Here is a 17,269-nt window from a genome sequence, read left to right as displayed (position 1 = left end):
ACCCACTAGTTATGTAGCTATAAGAAATAAGCATAAAGTTTGCAAATTACTACTATCCATATTTGGGATTAAGCAGACATCCTACTCATGGAATCAAAGATTTGATCAAGTAATAAAAACTTTTAGATTTGAGCAAAACTTTGATGAACCTTGTATTTATAAGTGTATTGCGGATGGAAAGGTAGTTTTTCTAGTTCTTTATGTCGATGACATACTACTCATTGGGAATAATGTAAGGACATTATCGATAAAATTATAATTAACCTAACATTTTTGCATGAAAGATTTGGATGAGATGTTCTAGGAATTCAAATCTTTAGAGATTGAAAAGAACAAAGTGATAGCTTTATGGCAAGCTTTATATATAGATAAGATATTGGAACGTTTTATGATAGCTGAATCAAAGAAGGGAACACAATCTTTTGTTTTGGGCTTTCATCTTTCTTTAGAGGATTGTCCTAAGATAGTAAAAGAAAAAGAGAATATAAGAAATGTTTCTTATGCTTCAGCAGTTGGAAGTCTCGTGTATGCTGTGTTATGCACACGTCCAAATATACGTTATGCAGTAGTGATGGTAAGTCAATATTAGGTAAATCCCGGTCCAAGACATTGACAAGTAGTTAAATATATACTTAAGCATTTGTTGAGAATGAGGGATTATATGCTCGTATACTTTGAAGGAGATTTAACTCTCATTGGATATACGAACTTTAACTTTCAAACTTGTTGAGATTCAAGGAAATTGACATTGGGTTGTGTCTTTGTTCTAGGTGGCGGGTCTATAGTTTGGAGAAGTGTTAAGAAAAGTTGTACTGCTGACTCCATTATAGAGGCTGTATATGTGGTTGCTTCTAAGGAAACAAAAGTAGTAGTTTGGCTTCGGAAGTTCCTAACCGGTCTCAAAGTCATTCTTGGTATGGAAAAAGCTATAACATTGTGCTAGGATAATAGTGTGATAATAGCTAATACTAAGGAAAAAGAAATCATAAAAAGGCAAAACACAATGATCGAAAATATCTAATTATTTAAAAGGTGATGGCTAACGAAATAATGGATATAGTCAAAATCACATTTGAGGAAAACATTGCGAATCCATTTACCAAGTTTTTGGCAGCTAGGAGTTATGAGAAGCATGTAGAAGGTATGAGAATACCAAATATGACTCATATACTTCACTAGGGATAGTGGAAGATTGTTAGGATCTAGTGCCCTAAATGTAGTTTATTCGTCATTTATACTTGTAATTTTTTAAACAAATTGTTTTGAAAAAAATTTCATTATACACATTAATATCGTTTGTATTTGTCCTCAATGGTTTTTACACGCAAAGAAAAATGTAAACAAATATTGGCTCAATGATTACCTAATATTAAGTTGCATTACGTAGTCAAATTGTAATGCGAGGAAAAACTTGTATTAGTAGACAATCTAAAAGGTCCATAGTTTGATGAATTGAAATTGAACAAATCGATTAAATGACTATTATGTCATCTACAAATCCAAATGCAAAGATTAGATACAACGAGATTAAAAACTAGAGATTAGAGTTAACAAGATCAAGCAATTAGGGTATTTGATATTTTTTTTTCTTTCCTAAAAAAATTTTAGAAAGTTTCACTCTAAAAAATTTGGGTATTTAATATTCGGTGCTTGGTTGTATTGCTTGAAATTCTTTGAGTGCTTTTCATCAATCAATAAAAAAATCCCAATTTTTTAGAGTGAAATGTTCTGCAATTTTTTTTAGGAAAGAAAAACAAATACTGAATACCTGAATTGCTTAATCTTGTTAACTTTAATATTTTGCTTTCAATCCCATTGTAAATCTACTTCCAATTTTTTTCTTCAAAAATATTAAATTTGAAAGTAAGAGATTTTTTTGAATTTTTTCAACCTAAAACTTGTAGAGTAAACTACACCCATGGTCATTTTAACATAATGTTTGTCTTATTGTGGTCACTCTAATTTTTTTTTCAGTTTAGTCACTCCAATTAAGATAATTGTTTGAATTAGTCACTTCCATTAAAAATTCTGTTAATCACTAACGGAAAACCCTAACCTTCCTTTTTGTGTCACCAATACCATCGTTAAGCTCTAGCACCATCGTTTGGTTATCATTTTCTCTCCTCTCATTTTCCAAGCTTAGCCTAAAGTAACTTTTTCAGTGGTGATCTCTTTTGATATCTCTTAATTAACACTACTTTTGCCATCCCATTCTTTCCCCCCAATGGTAAAACCGAAGTCTTGAATCATCGTCAAGCATTTGGCTCTCTTCGACCTCCTAACCAAATACCTTCGATATGCTCCCTCTACCTTTCCCATTCCATCCTTTACGTCAACACCTAAGGTAACTCCCTCCTTTTGCCCTCTATAAACCCTAACTAGACCCCAATTGAATCCCTCTCTTCCCTTTCTCGAAACGTTTCTCTTCTCTGTACAATTTTCGTTTTCTTTATTGAATCGATTTTTATTTTTGACCAAAATGATGTCATTTTGATACTTTTTGATGGGTTATTGTTTCTAATGGATCCATTATTGATTGAACCAATTAAAAAAATTAGATGGTTTAAAAGGATTCATAGTAATCGCTCAGGTATTTCAAGGAATCCATTCTCAAAGCACTGATTCAGTCAGTTGTTCATTAAAAGGGCAATGGGTTTTGGATAAATTCGAAGGGCTTAAGATAAATGGAGTGAAAAGGAATGAGTTAGAGTGGAACCAATGGTTTTCATTCCTTGCCGATGGTGAGTGTGATTGGAGAATGTAATCGAAGGTCAAACGACAATGTTGAAGCTTAGGTGGCGATGGCATTGACGACACAAAGGGGAGGTTAGGGTTTTCAGTTGTGAGAAGATTGCTGATAACCCTAATCTATTAGTGATTAACACAATTTTTAACAACAGTGACTAATTCACATAATTATTTTAATTAGAGTGACTAAATTGAGAAAAAAATTTAGAGGGACCAATATAGGACAAACCTAATTATAGAGTGATTATGGGTGTAGTTTATCCAAACTTGTATTACATGGTTAGGGGCGAAGGTAGAATTTTTTTTAGAGGGGTTTAATTTTTACGATAATAAAATTGTAATTTCACCATTTGAATAGCCTATATATTTATAAATTTTAAAGTATTAAATCAAATTTTTTTATTTTAGGAGGGCCATAGTATAATTTTATCTTTACTAATTTAATTTTTTAATAAATTAAATAACTTAAATTAATATTTTTTTTATTTTAGGCCGCCAGAACCTTTATTAATCTCCTGGCTACTCCCTATACATGATATAAGAAAAAAAAAAAAAAAGTTAAAAACAATTTAATTCTCATTAGAAAGCAAAAATAAAAAGTGCAAGAGAGAGAGTTAGAGAAAAAAAAGGCGTACATTACGTAATAATTCAATTAATTGAGTCTAACTATTAGGTCATTGAAACTAAAAAACCTAATTTTTTTCCAAATTATAACTATACTACTTATATTATTTTTATCAATTTAATTCTTATACTTTATTTTTGTGATCAATTTAGCTTTTGTACTGATTTTGTAATCCCATTATCCAACTTAAATTCTATTAAAAATTTAAACCAACCAATGACTATATATGTAAAAAAACTTCCACTTAACATTTTCAAAGATTTAACAAAACTAAAGAAAAATAATTAAAAATAAAAAATAAAAAAACTCAAAAACCTTAATGCTCACACAATCATAAAAACCTAAAAAATCATAATTCATTTTAAAAATTATAAAAATATAATTATGCAAAACTTCAAAAAATTAAAAATTTTGTGTTTGGAATTTTAGGTTGTTTTTAAAAAATTAAAATTTAATGAAACTTTTAAGAATTTTATGGTATTTTTATTAAAATAAATTCAAAGTTCCTTAAAAATAATAAAAAAATCATAAAAAGCAAAAGAATTAGAAAAAAACCCGTAAAATTCTTAAAAGTTTTGAGTAAACTTCTAAAATTTTCTAAAAGCTTAAATTCTAAACAAATGAATTTTTTAAATTTTATGAAATTTAATATTTTAAAGTTTCACATACTTATAATTTTAAAAGTATATATATTTTTGAAATTTGTAAATAATTTTTTTAGTTTTTATAAGTTTTTAAGATTTTTATGGGATTTTTAATAAATTTTAAATAACTCTTCACTGTTTTGACTTGTGGTAGCGTGTAATTAATTGATTTAAATTTTTGTTAACGGAAAATCAAATTGGGGTAATGAGCTATAAAGAAAAAGAAGGGGCCAAAGTACGGGTAGCAAAGTAATAGTTTAGCTATAGCACAGCGGCTAAATAATTATTAAGCAAAAGAAAAATAAAAAGAGCTTTTGGTTTATGTTTGCTTTACCTGGTTTGATGAACCATCAATTTACTGCCAAAGCTAACGCGAAGCCCTCGTCGAACCTCCGGCTATCTTCATTTTCTTTTTCATTTGAAGGCGAAAAGTTTTCTGGGCGATAAGTTTTTCGCCCGAATATTCGTCTAATTATTGGCAACTTCTCTTCTAGGTTTGCCTTGTTTTAGTATGTTTTAATTCATTTATTCTAATCTCGATTTACGGTTTATTTTTCTCTCTTCAAATTTCTTGTTTTTCTCAGTAAACTTATAAACTTGCGATTTTTTTTCCCCTCAAGTTTCTCAGCAGCCAAACAGAGATTGCCTACAATTTTTAGTAATAATTATTAAATTTATTAGTCCAATTTGTGTGGTGTAGTCAACGCAGCATGGAGAGTAAGCTCTCAAATTTTAATTTTCTCTTTTTTGGGTTCAGGTGTTTCTTTTTCTTTTTGGTATGAGATGATCGTTGAATAACGATGAGGAAGAAAACAAGAACAGTAGGAAAGTATGAGGTTGGACGAACAATTGGGCAAGGAACATTCGCCAAAGTTAAGTTTGCGCGGAATTCAGTCAGTGGAGAGAGCGTGGCCTTGAAAGTTTTGCCCAAAGCCACCATTCTTAAGCACAGAATGGTTGATCAGGTGTTTATTTAATTCTTTTTTTTTTTTAAGAAAAAACAAGGACAGACCCTGTAACGGCCTTTGACTTTAGAATTTGTAGTTCTTATTCAATGCTAAGTAGCTGCAAATCATTATTCTCTTATCTTGTTCAAAGTTACTGAATTCACTGTTTAAAAAAAGCTCTATTAATGCCTCTGCCTTTTGATTGTTTGGTTGAAAAATCATGTGTGGCCTATTTTGCGTGCTCTGCTTGAATTATGGTTGGTATTTGGTAAGATTATTGCTGGTATTATAAGTTATCCTTGAGAAAGCTCTGTTGTGTAGAATTTAAGTAGCAAGTTCACCACAAAGTCTAATGGAAAATTCTCTGAAGTGAATGGTGATTATAATGATTTTCAAGTCAGCATGAGCCCTCTGATTCTTGGATGTTAACTGCGTGAGGAAGTAATTTATGTTGAAGTTTCACTTAATGGTACTTCCACATTGGAAGAGCATAATTTGCTGCAACTTATAGAATGGGTATTTGAAGTCCTCTATTCTTGATTACAAAAATATCTTTATATTCATGCAGTTTATAATTTTCCGTATCCAGAGAAATACCTTGCTTTCTTCCAATTGCTTTTTTTTTTATAATGTCTTCTACTCTAGTGTCTGTGTCCTTGCCATTTCTCAATGTACTTTCTTTTTGGTCCCTTGGACCTGTTCAAAGGACACTGTTTTAACACAAGATTGTTAATGAAATTCTTTAGCTGGGGAGGATGCTAGTTGAGGGACAATCTTAGCATCTATTTTTGTGTTGGTTTTTGAATTTTTTTGGTGAAAAACTAGATCACATCACTTGTCTGAAATCAAGTAACTAAAGATTTCTGGAGACCATCTTTTCCTTTTAAAATTTGATAGTCTAATATAAATCCAACATCATATTGTTATACACTGCAAGTGTTTAGGACTAGAGAAACCTGCTGCATGCTGCATATCTGGGGGTACATGTATAGTTGAATTCATACTTCCTTGGTCTTTCAAATCTAATCCTAAGGATTTTTAACCCTTTAGCAGCAAAATATTTGAGAGCTACTAGAGCTGTGAAATTGTCCTAACTTTTTGGTTACTACCTTGATTTATGAATATCTTCGTCTATGGTTACTATGGTAATTAGTTGACTAACCCTTCCTCGGGCTGTTTTCTTTTTCCCATTGGCTTCAGATTAAAAGAGAGATATCGATAATGAAGATTGTTAGACATCCTAACATAGTTAGGTTGCATGAGGTATGTTTATACATTCCATTATGTACATCATCCATTGATATTCCTGTTTAAATTGTTGAAAGTTGCCTTGTATTGTTTTCTAGGTTCTGGCAAGTAGGACAAAAATATATATTATTCTTGAGTTTATAAGTGGAGGAGAACTCTTTGATAAAATTGTAAGGCATCTCCTGTCTCTCAAGTATTTGCATATTTTTTATTTGAACTTTTTCTCCATAATAATTTATTTTTGCCTTTTCTCTTTTTTTTGTTTGGTTTTCCCCCTAAGAAAAACATTTATCTCCTTTAACTCTTTCTTTAGGTTCACTGTGGAAGACTTCCTGAGAATGAATGTAGGCGATACTTTCAACAGCTTATTGACGCTGTTGCTCATTGTCACAGTAAGGGTGTATACCACAGAGACCTAAAGGTGCTATGTTTTGATTCAACATCTTTGAACAGCACTGATTTCATGATTCCATCTTTAATCCTGACTAACTTTTTCTTTTCCTCTATAATTTTGTAGCCTGAAAATCTTCTTCTTGACTCCTATGGAGATTTGAAGGTTTCTGACTTTGGGCTGAGTGCATTGCTACAGCAAGTGAGTATATTGACTTCTAGTTAGGTATTAAACAGCAGAGAGCTTTTACTTATAATTATTCCTTTTCTCTCTCTGCACATGAGCAGGGGGTCGGACTTCTCCACACGACATGTGGAACCCCGAATTATGTTGCACCTGAGGTACATTCCTTCAACCAACTTGAAGATCATGCAGCAAGTTTGTCTTATATTCTACCATGCTTTGCAACTGTTTTGAATTCCAAAACATAGGTCAAATTAATTGTTGTCTACTCCGGCCTCTTACATTCTGAACTACTGGGCATTGGAAATTGCTTACATTGATTTTATCCTCTACAATGGGTTTTTCTAAGTCAATGCCACTAAATAATGTCACAAATTATGAATTAAATGCCAACACAATTGCCAATAGTCTTGTCATGCAGAAGACAAGTAGAAGCCAATTTACCCAAGTCATATATGTCTCCTCAGATTTAATCCTGAAAGTCCTCTTACATGTGCGTCTGCAACTGTTTTAGCAACTGATCATCTACTTTGTTGCTTTTTTTTTCTCTATCAAATACCCATCCATTCATTGGTCAACTATGCCTTTTATAAGTTATCTCAAGTGCTGAGTCAATAAAGATATAGAAATCAGCATCACATTACAAGTGCTACGACTGGGCAGAGACTAAATAAGATCCTAAAATACTGTAATCCTTAGTTTATGATGTTTTCTGGGAATTTTTCCTTTATTTTTTGGTTGAAGTGGGGAGAGGGGGAGGGGGTTGCTTCAAATGCCTAGGGTAGCAGGGATGTTACTGCTGAATTCAATTAAAGAATGGCAACCAAGGAAACTTGGGTAAGGCTTTCAGGCTTTTTCTTGATAAGCACTTGCCTAATAAGTTCTTCTCTCTTAGTGACTTTCTATATTTTACCTTTAATTTCTTAACTATCTTTGGCGGTGATAGTTGACTTTTTTCTTTTTCATTTTGTCACTTAACTATTCTGGTAGTTTCTTAGTTGCTTAGATGCTAGAGATAGTTATGGCTGTAAATTGTAATCAAGTTTTTGTTTAGACCTGCATCAGTGCATTAAAGGACATGCATAATTTTAGGTTTTTTTTTTATGTAGTTGAAGTACTGAACCACTGCTCTTCAGGTGCTCAGCAACCAGGGTTATGATGGTGCAGCTGCTGATATATGGTCCTGCGGAGTCATTCTCTTTTTTATTATGGCTGGATATCTCCCATTTTACGAGATAGACATACCAACACTGTACAAAAAGGTTAGATAACATCAATGTTTCTGATATGGACACTTGCAATAGGAGTTTTTAGTTTTATTTATTTATTTATTATATCAGGTTTTACTAAGAGTTTTAGTTTTACTATATTAGGTTTTTGTTTCCTTCATAAACTCTAAGTTAGGAATTCTATTTTATATCAATTAGGACTCTTTCATTTGTTATTAGCAGTCTATAAAAGGCTGCCAATATGAAATAAAGAGGTAAGCAATTATTCTATCAAAAGAAATGTTATTTTGAGAGGGGGTTCAGTCAAGGACGAATCTGCCTTTTTGAGTAACCATAGGTCGAAACAAGAATTCTTTCTCGTCTAGACCTGTGACTAGATCTTACGCCAAGGCGCATAACAACTTGGTATCGGAGCCAGCTGTCATGGGTGACGAAAAAACTTTGACAGCCAAGCTGGAGGCATTCATGGAACAAATGGCTACAAGGCAACAAGCATTAGAGGAGCAGGTGGCGATATTATCTCTTTCGGTTCAAAAGACAACGAAAGGGGATTCAGAAAAAAATAATGAAGAACAAGGCAGCAATGGAGGCAAGAAAAGAAATTCAGATTCGCAACACGGTGGGGCCATGGTGCCACGATACTCTAAGATGGAATTTCCCACTTGGGGTTGGAGATCCTTTAGGATGGTTAAAAAGATGCAAAAAATTTTTTGGCAATCAACGGACCAACGAAGAAGACAAAGTCGACCTAGCTTCATTCCATCTTTTAGGAGAGGCACAATTATGGTTTGATCAAATCGAAGAAGAGGAGGCAAATCTGGATTGGGAACGCTTCAGAGAGTGTTGTCATATCAGGTTTGGGCCACCTATGAGTAATAACCCCTTGGGGGAACTTGCAAACTTGAGACAAACTGGGACGGTAGAAGAATATCAACGCCAATTTCAATCACTACTTGCTAGGACTATTGATCTTAAACCTCGACAACAAGTAAACCTTTTTACTGCTGGATTGGTAGGGGAACTTAGAATTGATATTGAGATGCAACAACCGGGAAACCTTGGAGTTGCAATGAATATGGCTCGAGCTTTGGAACGTAAACAAAAAGTTTCTTCCAAGATGTTATCTCAAACCAATCTAAACTGGTCAACTTCCCAAAACACTGACAGCAATTCAATCATTCCAACAACTCAGAACATTGCAAAGGGAGGGGGACAAACAATAGAACCAACAGGGAGCAACGGCAAAATAGGTTCTTTTGCACCATTTATTAAGAGATTGACACGGATAGAAATGGCGGAAAGAAGGGCTAAAGGGCTGTGTTATAATTGTGACGAGTCTTATTCCATGGGACACAAATGTAAAAGGTTATTTTGGATAGAAGTACCAGATGTTGAAGGCAAGCAAGATGATGATGAGATAGATGATTTTGGATAAGTTCTGAAGTTTATTTTGAATTTGAGCATGAGGACAAGCTCAATTCCAAGAAGGGGAGTAATGATATGGACACTTTAATTGCAATAGGAGTTTTTAGTTTTATTTATTTATTTATTATATCAGGTTTTACTAAGAGTTTTAGTTTTACTATATTAGGTTTTTGTTTCCTTCATAAACTCTAAGTTAGGAATTCTATTTTATGTCAATTAGGACTCTTTCATTTGTTATTAACAGTCTATAAAAGGCTGCCAATATGAAATAAAGAGGTAAGCAATTATTCTATCAAAAGAAACGTTATTTTGAGAGGGGGTTCAGTCAAGGACGAATCTACTTTTTTGAGTAACCATAGGTCGAAGCAAGAATTCTTTCTCGTCTAGACCTGTGACTAGATCTTACGCCAAGGCGCATAACAGTTTCATGATTGACAATTAATATATTATTAATTTGCAAACTGTTCATTCTTTACGAGTGAATAATTTTCCAATATATGCAGACACTGACTGCTATTGAGCTTTTTGTTTACAGTTATGCTGCAAGGTGCCTTAGGTTCCTATTTTGTTGCTTCTTATGTTATAATTTTCTTTGGCAGACTTGTGTCCTGTGCTGAAACTGAAATTCATGCCTTTGCATAAATAACAATGGAGACTGCAAACCCAAGTATTTAAAATTTGTCACTCTTGTAAACCCTTCCCATTAATATGTCTTGCTTAGTGGAACCACCTTTGTTGAACTTAATGCGTACATGTAAGCATTTAGTAAGTGCATTGATATAACTGTGAAACTAACTGTTTCTCTGTTCAACGTGCAGATTAGTGCTGGTCAATTTTCTTCTCCATTTTGGTTTTCTCCAGAAGCAAATTCATTAATAAAGAAGATCCTTGATCCCAATCCTAAAACTGTTGAGTATATTCAGCTTACTTTTTGAGTTCTAAGCTTTATCATTTGAATGACATCATTATACATAATATGAATTGCATTATCCTGTATCTCCATCTCCATGACTACCAAAATTTTTGAAAGCCTAAACAACTAAATGTATTGGCTTTGACTTCTGATCAGCGTGCTTTAGTGCCTTTACTCTGGGGTCTGGTGGATGCATGGCATATTGAAGAATCCAACAATCACGATTCAGGATCCTCCAGAAAAAAATCACTGAGCTTCCATGATCAAATGGATAGACCAAGGACTTTTTTTTTTAAAAAAAAAATCAGTTAGTTCAGGCATTAGAATCAAAGAATGAAATTTCATTACATCTGGTCTTAATAAAGCTTATTTCTAAAAAGCTCCATCATTTCACTTTGTGACTATTTTTCTCAAACTTATCGATGTGATGGTAGGCACTAGTTGGACTGATCAAGGTGAATGATACAATGTTAAGTCTTGTTCTCATGCTTGTTTCTCCATAATTTCTCCAACTGGTTCCCCTATTACTGCAGCGTATACAAATCGAGGGAATTAAAAAGCATCCCTGGTTTAAGAAGAATTACTTGCCTGTGAAACCTAGTGAAGAAGAAGTAAATTTGGATGATGTACGTGCAGTTTTTGATGACATTGAGGTGAGGAATTCATTTGTTTCATTGTTCATCTCCTTGACTAACAGATCTTCTGATGCCAGCTTTACAGAATTTTCATTTTTGTTATGTGTCCATTAAGGGATATTAGAGTTCAGCATGTTAAACAAAGCCTGATTCCATGAGAGCCTGGTTCTCTGGATTTTTATTCTTTCTATATTTATCTTTGCTGAATAATCAGTATTATTTTACAGGACCAGTATGTGTCTGAGCAGTCTGTAGCCAAAGAGGGAGGCCCCTTGATGATGAATGCATTTGAGATGATCACACTATCACAGGGCTTGAATCTGTCATCATTGTTTGACAGGCAACAGGTAGAGCAATACAAGTCAGTGTTTTCTGTAGCCATATAAAATTGCTTCCTTGTTGATTTCCTAATTTGTCATTCAACTGTTCATATTGTTGTGGTTTCAGAAGTTAGCATTACTAAAATTTGATCTCTTGCGTCATTTTACTTCACTCCAATGTATCTCTCTTTTGATTATGGTTTATTGGTTGGTTGTAGCTGATATGGTTGCTGCAAGTTATTCTTGCTTAAAATATGAAAAGCGTATAGAGTTGCTATATCTTGCATTCAGTCAATGAGAAAGGGTAGATGAGGTTGAACATATCATCTCATTTTAATCAATGCTTCTCTGTGATGTTTGCTGATAATTTACATTGAGAGAATGAGATGTTTATACCAATTTAATGCTTGTGTACAAGTTATTGACCAAGGCTTTGGCAGGATTACGTAAAACGGCAAACTCGCTTTGTATCTCGCAAACCACCAAGAGATATAATCTCAAGTGTTGAAGCTGTTGCGGAATCAATGGGTCTCAAGGTTCATACAAGAAATTACAAGGTTTGACTTGTAAACATATCTTCATTGACAAATTGCAGGTTACTGTTCCATAGAGTTATGCTTTAGAGACTTTTCCACAAAATGAAGTAATTTTATCTTTTTATGTAAAAAGTTCTCCCCATTTTATCATTTTCTTCTCTTCCAAAGAAGACAAAAAGGGGCATGCTAACATGATAGTAAGAAACCCTTGAAATGGCTCCTCTATAGCAGACACTTATCCAATATTGATTTTGGTTACTTCTCAAAGACACTCTCAGAAGTAATTCTTTTAATTTAGACCAGAGGCTTAAGATGTGCATTCATGCATAATGTATTCATTCACTTTTCCTAATAATAGTATGTATGGAAAGGTTTAATGACGAATGACAGTGTCTAGGTTAACTATGTCTCTCAATTGCTAGCAATGCAAGTAATAATTGTGGTCACTCTGTTGTTTGATTGGGAGATTGTGTTTGATATTGCTAAAGACATCTGCGTCAGTTATACTATATTAATATCATTTCGTTTTCCTTTAAGTTTGTTCTAATTCTTCTGACCTCAGACAAGACTTGAGCAAATATCTGCAAATAAGGTTGGGGAATTCGCAGTTGTCCTGGAGGTAAATGCATAGAAATTTTCTATCATTTGGTAGTTAATATATTTTTACATTGACTGGTGAATTGTAATATGACATGTTTTGAAGTTAGTTTTATAAATCTTATATAGGTTTTTGAAGTTGCACCATCCCTGTTCATGGCAGATGTTAGAAAAGCATCTGGAGATACCCTTGAATATCACAAGGTTGGTTATATGTGTCTTGATTCTCATATTTTATACACCTTTATGCTAAACTTGTATTGTCATGGTGTTATTCTTAGTTTTCTCTAACCTTCACATTGATTATTGGTTACATGCAACACAAATTGAAACTAAATTAAAGATAGAACAGAGATTTCTTGTTATTCTAACAAGTATGCACTAATGTTTTTGGTGCTGCGTAGTTGGTTCTCTCAAATTGATCCTCTGAAAGGTACAATTCAACCATTTTTGGCTTGTTATTCTAACGAGGAATTAAATTTTCACTATACTCTAGTAGCTAAATATGTGCATTTTTGTTTTCTTAATTGTCTTTCCTTTTGGTTCCAACTTGTACCTTGCACCATTTATGCAAAGTGCTATTGATCTTCTTTGCATGAGACTAAAACATCTCTTTCTAACCTTTCTCTAGCTGTTTTATTCACTAATGGCGAACTTCTTATTGTGGATTAGTTTCTAGTATTATTTCTCTAGTTTCTATCGCATGATACAGTATGCAAATGCCTAGTCTTATTTCTTAGCTGCCAATCTGTGGCCTGGCTTTGTAGTTTTGAATTCTAATGCTTTTAGCTCGTCCATGTTTGATATCTGAGTCTGACTAAGTTTTCTATGAGTGCCTATCAGCACTGTTTGATATACTAATGTTTCCTTGTAGCAGTTCTACAAGAATTTCTGCACTAAACTGGAAAATATCATCTGGAAGCCTACAGAGGATGTTGCAAATCCGAGTGTTCTTAGATCATTGACTTGCTGACCCTTTTCAATAAGATCGGCCAAAGGAAGCTATTCTCTGCTAAAGCTTCACCTATAAAATTGTGTCAGCTGTATTTGTATCATGTACCAGGTTTATGGACCATGGATTCCTTGCTTGCAAGATGCAGGATCAAGAGAATTTGTTAATCCATGTTAATATATAGATTTTGTCCTCTTCTCTTCTTCCTTTCCCCTTCCCATAGAAGGACCCATGTCTTTTAGATCCTTTTGTGCCAAATGATAGCCTGTTAATGCCATAAGAAAAATTCAACTGCAACAATAAGTATTTTGTTATAAGCTCTATCTACAGGCCAAAAATGGAGTCTTTGTGTTCTTCACTCGGATTTTCAGTTTTCACTGTTAATTAATATTGACGGCGCTTCACTGTTTGTCAAAGCCAACAATACTGCCTATACACAAAAGTATGCTGGTTTCTTCGTAGTAATCTAAGACTCCTTAATTTAAACTTTTTAAAGTCAATCATATATCATGCTAGTTTGCTAGCCGTACGACGCATAGATTAATTTTATTTATTTAAATATATAGTATTAATTTAGTTCAAATATAAATCATAATTTTATTTTTTGTAATTAAGATGTACGTGAACTGAAAATTAGAAATTTATAAAAATATTTAAAGTTTGAGAATGGTTCTAAATATAATTTAAATATCGTTTAATAAAATTCCATTCATATGTTTAGTTAATATATGGAATAACTATTTTAAAATTATAATTAAAAAAACAATAATTATCATTTTTTTAATCAATCTTTTAAGATGAGGTATGAAAGCTTTAATGATACGCACTAAATACCAAGAAGTGTTAGTAGTGGTATGGCATATTACACTCTCAAAGAAAAAACATGGGTCAAACTTTGGAGACAACATTGTTGGAGGGATAACCACAAACTTTAAACATGAATCGTAAAACAGACATGAAAAAAAAAACCTATAGGCACTAAATACAAAAATTGAATATTTATTTTTCTATTTAAATATATATAAATATAAATACTTAAAAATTACACAAAAATATACATGCTATAAGAAAGTTGAAATAAAAAATGTTTGTAAATTGAAGCTCAACTCATAAATGCTTAACTCAAAATATATTACCTTTTTTTTTTTTGGTGACATCAAAATATATTACTTTTATACTAACTTAATAGTAAGTTTGTGTTGTTACCAAATTTGACCATATCTTTTATCTCTACCACCTAATTTCTTTCTTTTTAAAAGATGTAACCTCTAATTTAATGCCTAAAAAGTAAGTAGAGAAATGCTAAAGTAGATAATGAAAATATAATAAGAAAATAGTTTTAAATATGAAAGTAAAACATGCACATAATCAAACTAATATAGTTGAATTGGATAATTTTATTTTTAAAGTTTTAATATATTTTTAATTTTTTAATTATTAAATAGAAAAAGTAGATAATGAAATTTGATTTTAAATTTTAAAATTTAATAACTTAAATGTATGGTTTTAAATATTTAATTATTGGATAAATTTGTTTTATAATAACCATTCAGAAAAGTAATAATGATATTTATAATATATTCAATGAGTTATTAGATCTATTAAAGAGAATAAAAGAGAAAAATATAAAATATTTATTAGTTTAAATTTGAAATTGTCAAATTAACTCTATTTACTCTTATAGTAGCTATATATATATATATATATATATATATATTATATTATTATACAAATTTGTTCTTCATTTTGAGAAAGAAAATGAATTATTTCAAATTCATATTAAGATTGTATGGGTAAATTACTTTACTAAGTAAAAATAAAATAAAATTATAGAGACTAATACTCCTATTAACTCTTAATAGTTCTCAAATTAATTAGTTTTATATAGTAAAAGTACCACAAAATCTCCTTTTCTATATTTTGGTGTACATTTTAGTCTCTCAACTAAAAAAATAGGCAAATTAATCTCTGTACTTTAGATGAGCGAGCAAAATAACTCTTCCGTTAAAATTTGGAGTTTATAAAAATTTTGGGTAACACCTTATTATCCTTTCTCTTAGCTTCCTTCAATGCCCTTTTCTCTTCATCAATCAAAATCACTTCAACAGTTTCATTTTCGACCATGGCATATCTTTCTTCAACAATGTCTCAACAATTTTGAGAGCCGAGCAAAACTTTTATTTAGATACTTCAATTATCATAGTTTATCTTGGTTAATTTTGAAATTTGTAGTTGAATCGTGTGTATTATCTTGAAATGGATATGAACATGGTTTTGATACAACTTGCTGGAAACATAATTAACACTTAAAGTCGAAATAATTTTATTGCTCCAAAAAAATAACTCAAATTTTTATATATTTTTATTACTAGCTATAGTATTGCTCTCGACACTCTCACCCACTTATGCTTCTTTCGCTTATGTACGTGATGCCTATTTATAGCCTTACTTAAACTGACTTAGTAGGCTGGTAGCATGTTTAAGAAGCTTCCAGCAAATCCATGCTTATCGATACATGATAAGCTCCATAGTTTTACTTCTCTTTTATTCTTATCTATTTTTTTGAATCTTCAAGAACATTGTGGACTTTCAAGTCATGCTTAGCCGACCTTGATAGTTAGTTTGACTTCTAACAATACTGGGTTGCACCAAGACCTTGAGAAGAGAGGAACTATAAGATCCACCACCAGGACTATGCTAAGTTGCATGAACAACAATAGGTAGCTTGAGTGCTTCAGTTTGTTGTCTCAACATCAAGAATAGAGACCACACCTTGCAGTGGAAACGACTCTTTGATGGCAATGATCACAGCCATAAATGGATCATACTCAGATGGAAGGCCATTGAGAATGGTGGTTATGTGTTCCACCTTAGAAATCGGCTACCACAAGCGACCAAAGTGTCACATTCATTCTTGAAACAAACTTTCTCAGAACCAAATTTCTCTTGCGCATTGCCCTTAGTTTGCTATGAAGGTTCACGATTTTGTTGTGGATGGAGTTGAAAAAGCCTCAACAGTGTACTCCAAATAGCTTTAGAGGTGTTAGATGCAGCCAATTGGGATAAAATATGAGGACTTACCGTCAACAATAACCAGGATGCTAAACCGCAGTCTTGCTGAATATGATTTGCATATGCCTTATTTCCCACTTTTTCACGATCAACATTTGGCACCATTTTTGCCGAAACAACAATAGAATCATCAAGATAGCCTTCGCACCATGATTAAGACTTACTGTTTCCACAGCAGAAAATTTCCTTCATCAAGACTGCCATTCACTCATATGTTGTGTTAGAAATTGCCATCCATGCAACAACTCTCTCACTTGATGAGATGGAAAAGTGCAAGTCAAAGTGGAAGACAATCCAAGTACAAGCCAAAATGGTGGACAAACAGTCTAGACTGCAAGCCAAAATGGCGGATAGTCCAAATGAAAGCCAAACTAGCGGACAGTACTAACTGCGAATTATTGCGAAACTTTTGATACAAGCTAACAAGTTGTCAATTTGTTTAAAAAAACTGTCAGATTATTTTATTTATCTTTAATTTGATAGGTTAATGTAATAGGTGCTTATTAGATAGAAATCAACCAATGAGTGATCTCATGTGCCTAAACATGCCAACTTGTCAAATTGCATTTGGTAAAATTTTCCTATTCAAGTGTATACTTTGTATGTAACATATGATTTGGAATGAAAAAAAAAAAAGAGCAAGTCAATTTTAATTGCTAAAATTGATCTGTCCATCTTTTCTTTCTTAAATAAAAAACCAACAACTTGTATCTAGAGTCAGTTATCTTTGAGGGCATTTGATTTGGTAAGAAAGAAGGAACAACCCCTGTTGTCTTGTTATTTTTTGCTAAAATGTCTTCAGCT

The 17,269-nt window shown here is 32.5% G+C and overlaps 1 protein-coding gene across 4 annotated transcripts; it reads left to right on the top strand.

Moving 5' to 3' along the window:
* Positions 1-4,209: 4,209 nt before the first annotated feature.
* Positions 4,210-13,817, top strand: LOC108486329 (CBL-interacting serine/threonine-protein kinase 24). 4 transcript variants are annotated; one of them, XM_017790329.2, is made up of 16 exons: positions 4,210-4,511; positions 4,775-4,982; positions 6,165-6,227; positions 6,311-6,382; positions 6,526-6,633; positions 6,730-6,804; positions 6,891-6,944; positions 7,923-8,048; positions 10,259-10,348; positions 10,887-11,006; positions 11,216-11,335; positions 11,749-11,865; positions 12,407-12,463; positions 12,571-12,645; positions 12,846-12,874; positions 13,319-13,817. In XM_017790329.2, the coding sequence occupies exons 2-15, from the start codon at positions 4,818-4,820 to the stop codon at positions 12,861-12,863; spliced, it is 1,260 nt and encodes a 419-aa protein (XP_017645818.1). In that variant the 5' UTR covers positions 4,210-4,511; positions 4,775-4,817; the 3' UTR covers positions 12,864-12,874; positions 13,319-13,817. The 4 variants fall into 4 exon arrangements, with proteins under 4 accessions (XP_017645818.1, XP_017645817.1, XP_017645815.1 ...); XM_017790328.2 differs by lacking the exon at positions 12,846-12,874; XM_017790326.2 differs by lacking the exon at positions 12,846-12,874 and having other exon boundaries at positions 13,316-13,817.
* The last annotated feature ends 3,452 nt before the right edge of the window (positions 13,818-17,269 follow it).

Source organism: Gossypium arboreum, chromosome 6, assembly GCF_025698485.1.
Source record: "Gossypium arboreum isolate Shixiya-1 chromosome 6, ASM2569848v2, whole genome shotgun sequence".
NCBI lineage: Eukaryota > Viridiplantae > Streptophyta > Magnoliopsida > Malvales > Malvaceae > Gossypium > Gossypium arboreum.
Note: the sequence above shows the minus strand (reverse complement) of the source record. Positions and strands in the feature narration are given on the sequence as shown.

Coding starts and splice junctions, on each gene's coding strand:
- LOC108486329 (XM_017790326.2), top strand. CDS start 4,818: ATGAGGAAGAAAACAAGAACAGTAGGAAAGTATGAGGTTGGACGAACA. Junction 6,805..6,890: donor TGAGTGCATTGCTACAGCAA/GTGAGTATATTG, acceptor GCACATGAGCAG/GGGGTCGGACTTCTCCACAC. Junction 8,049..10,258: donor TACCAACACTGTACAAAAAG/GTTAGATAACAT, acceptor TTCAACGTGCAG/ATTAGTGCTGGTCAATTTTC.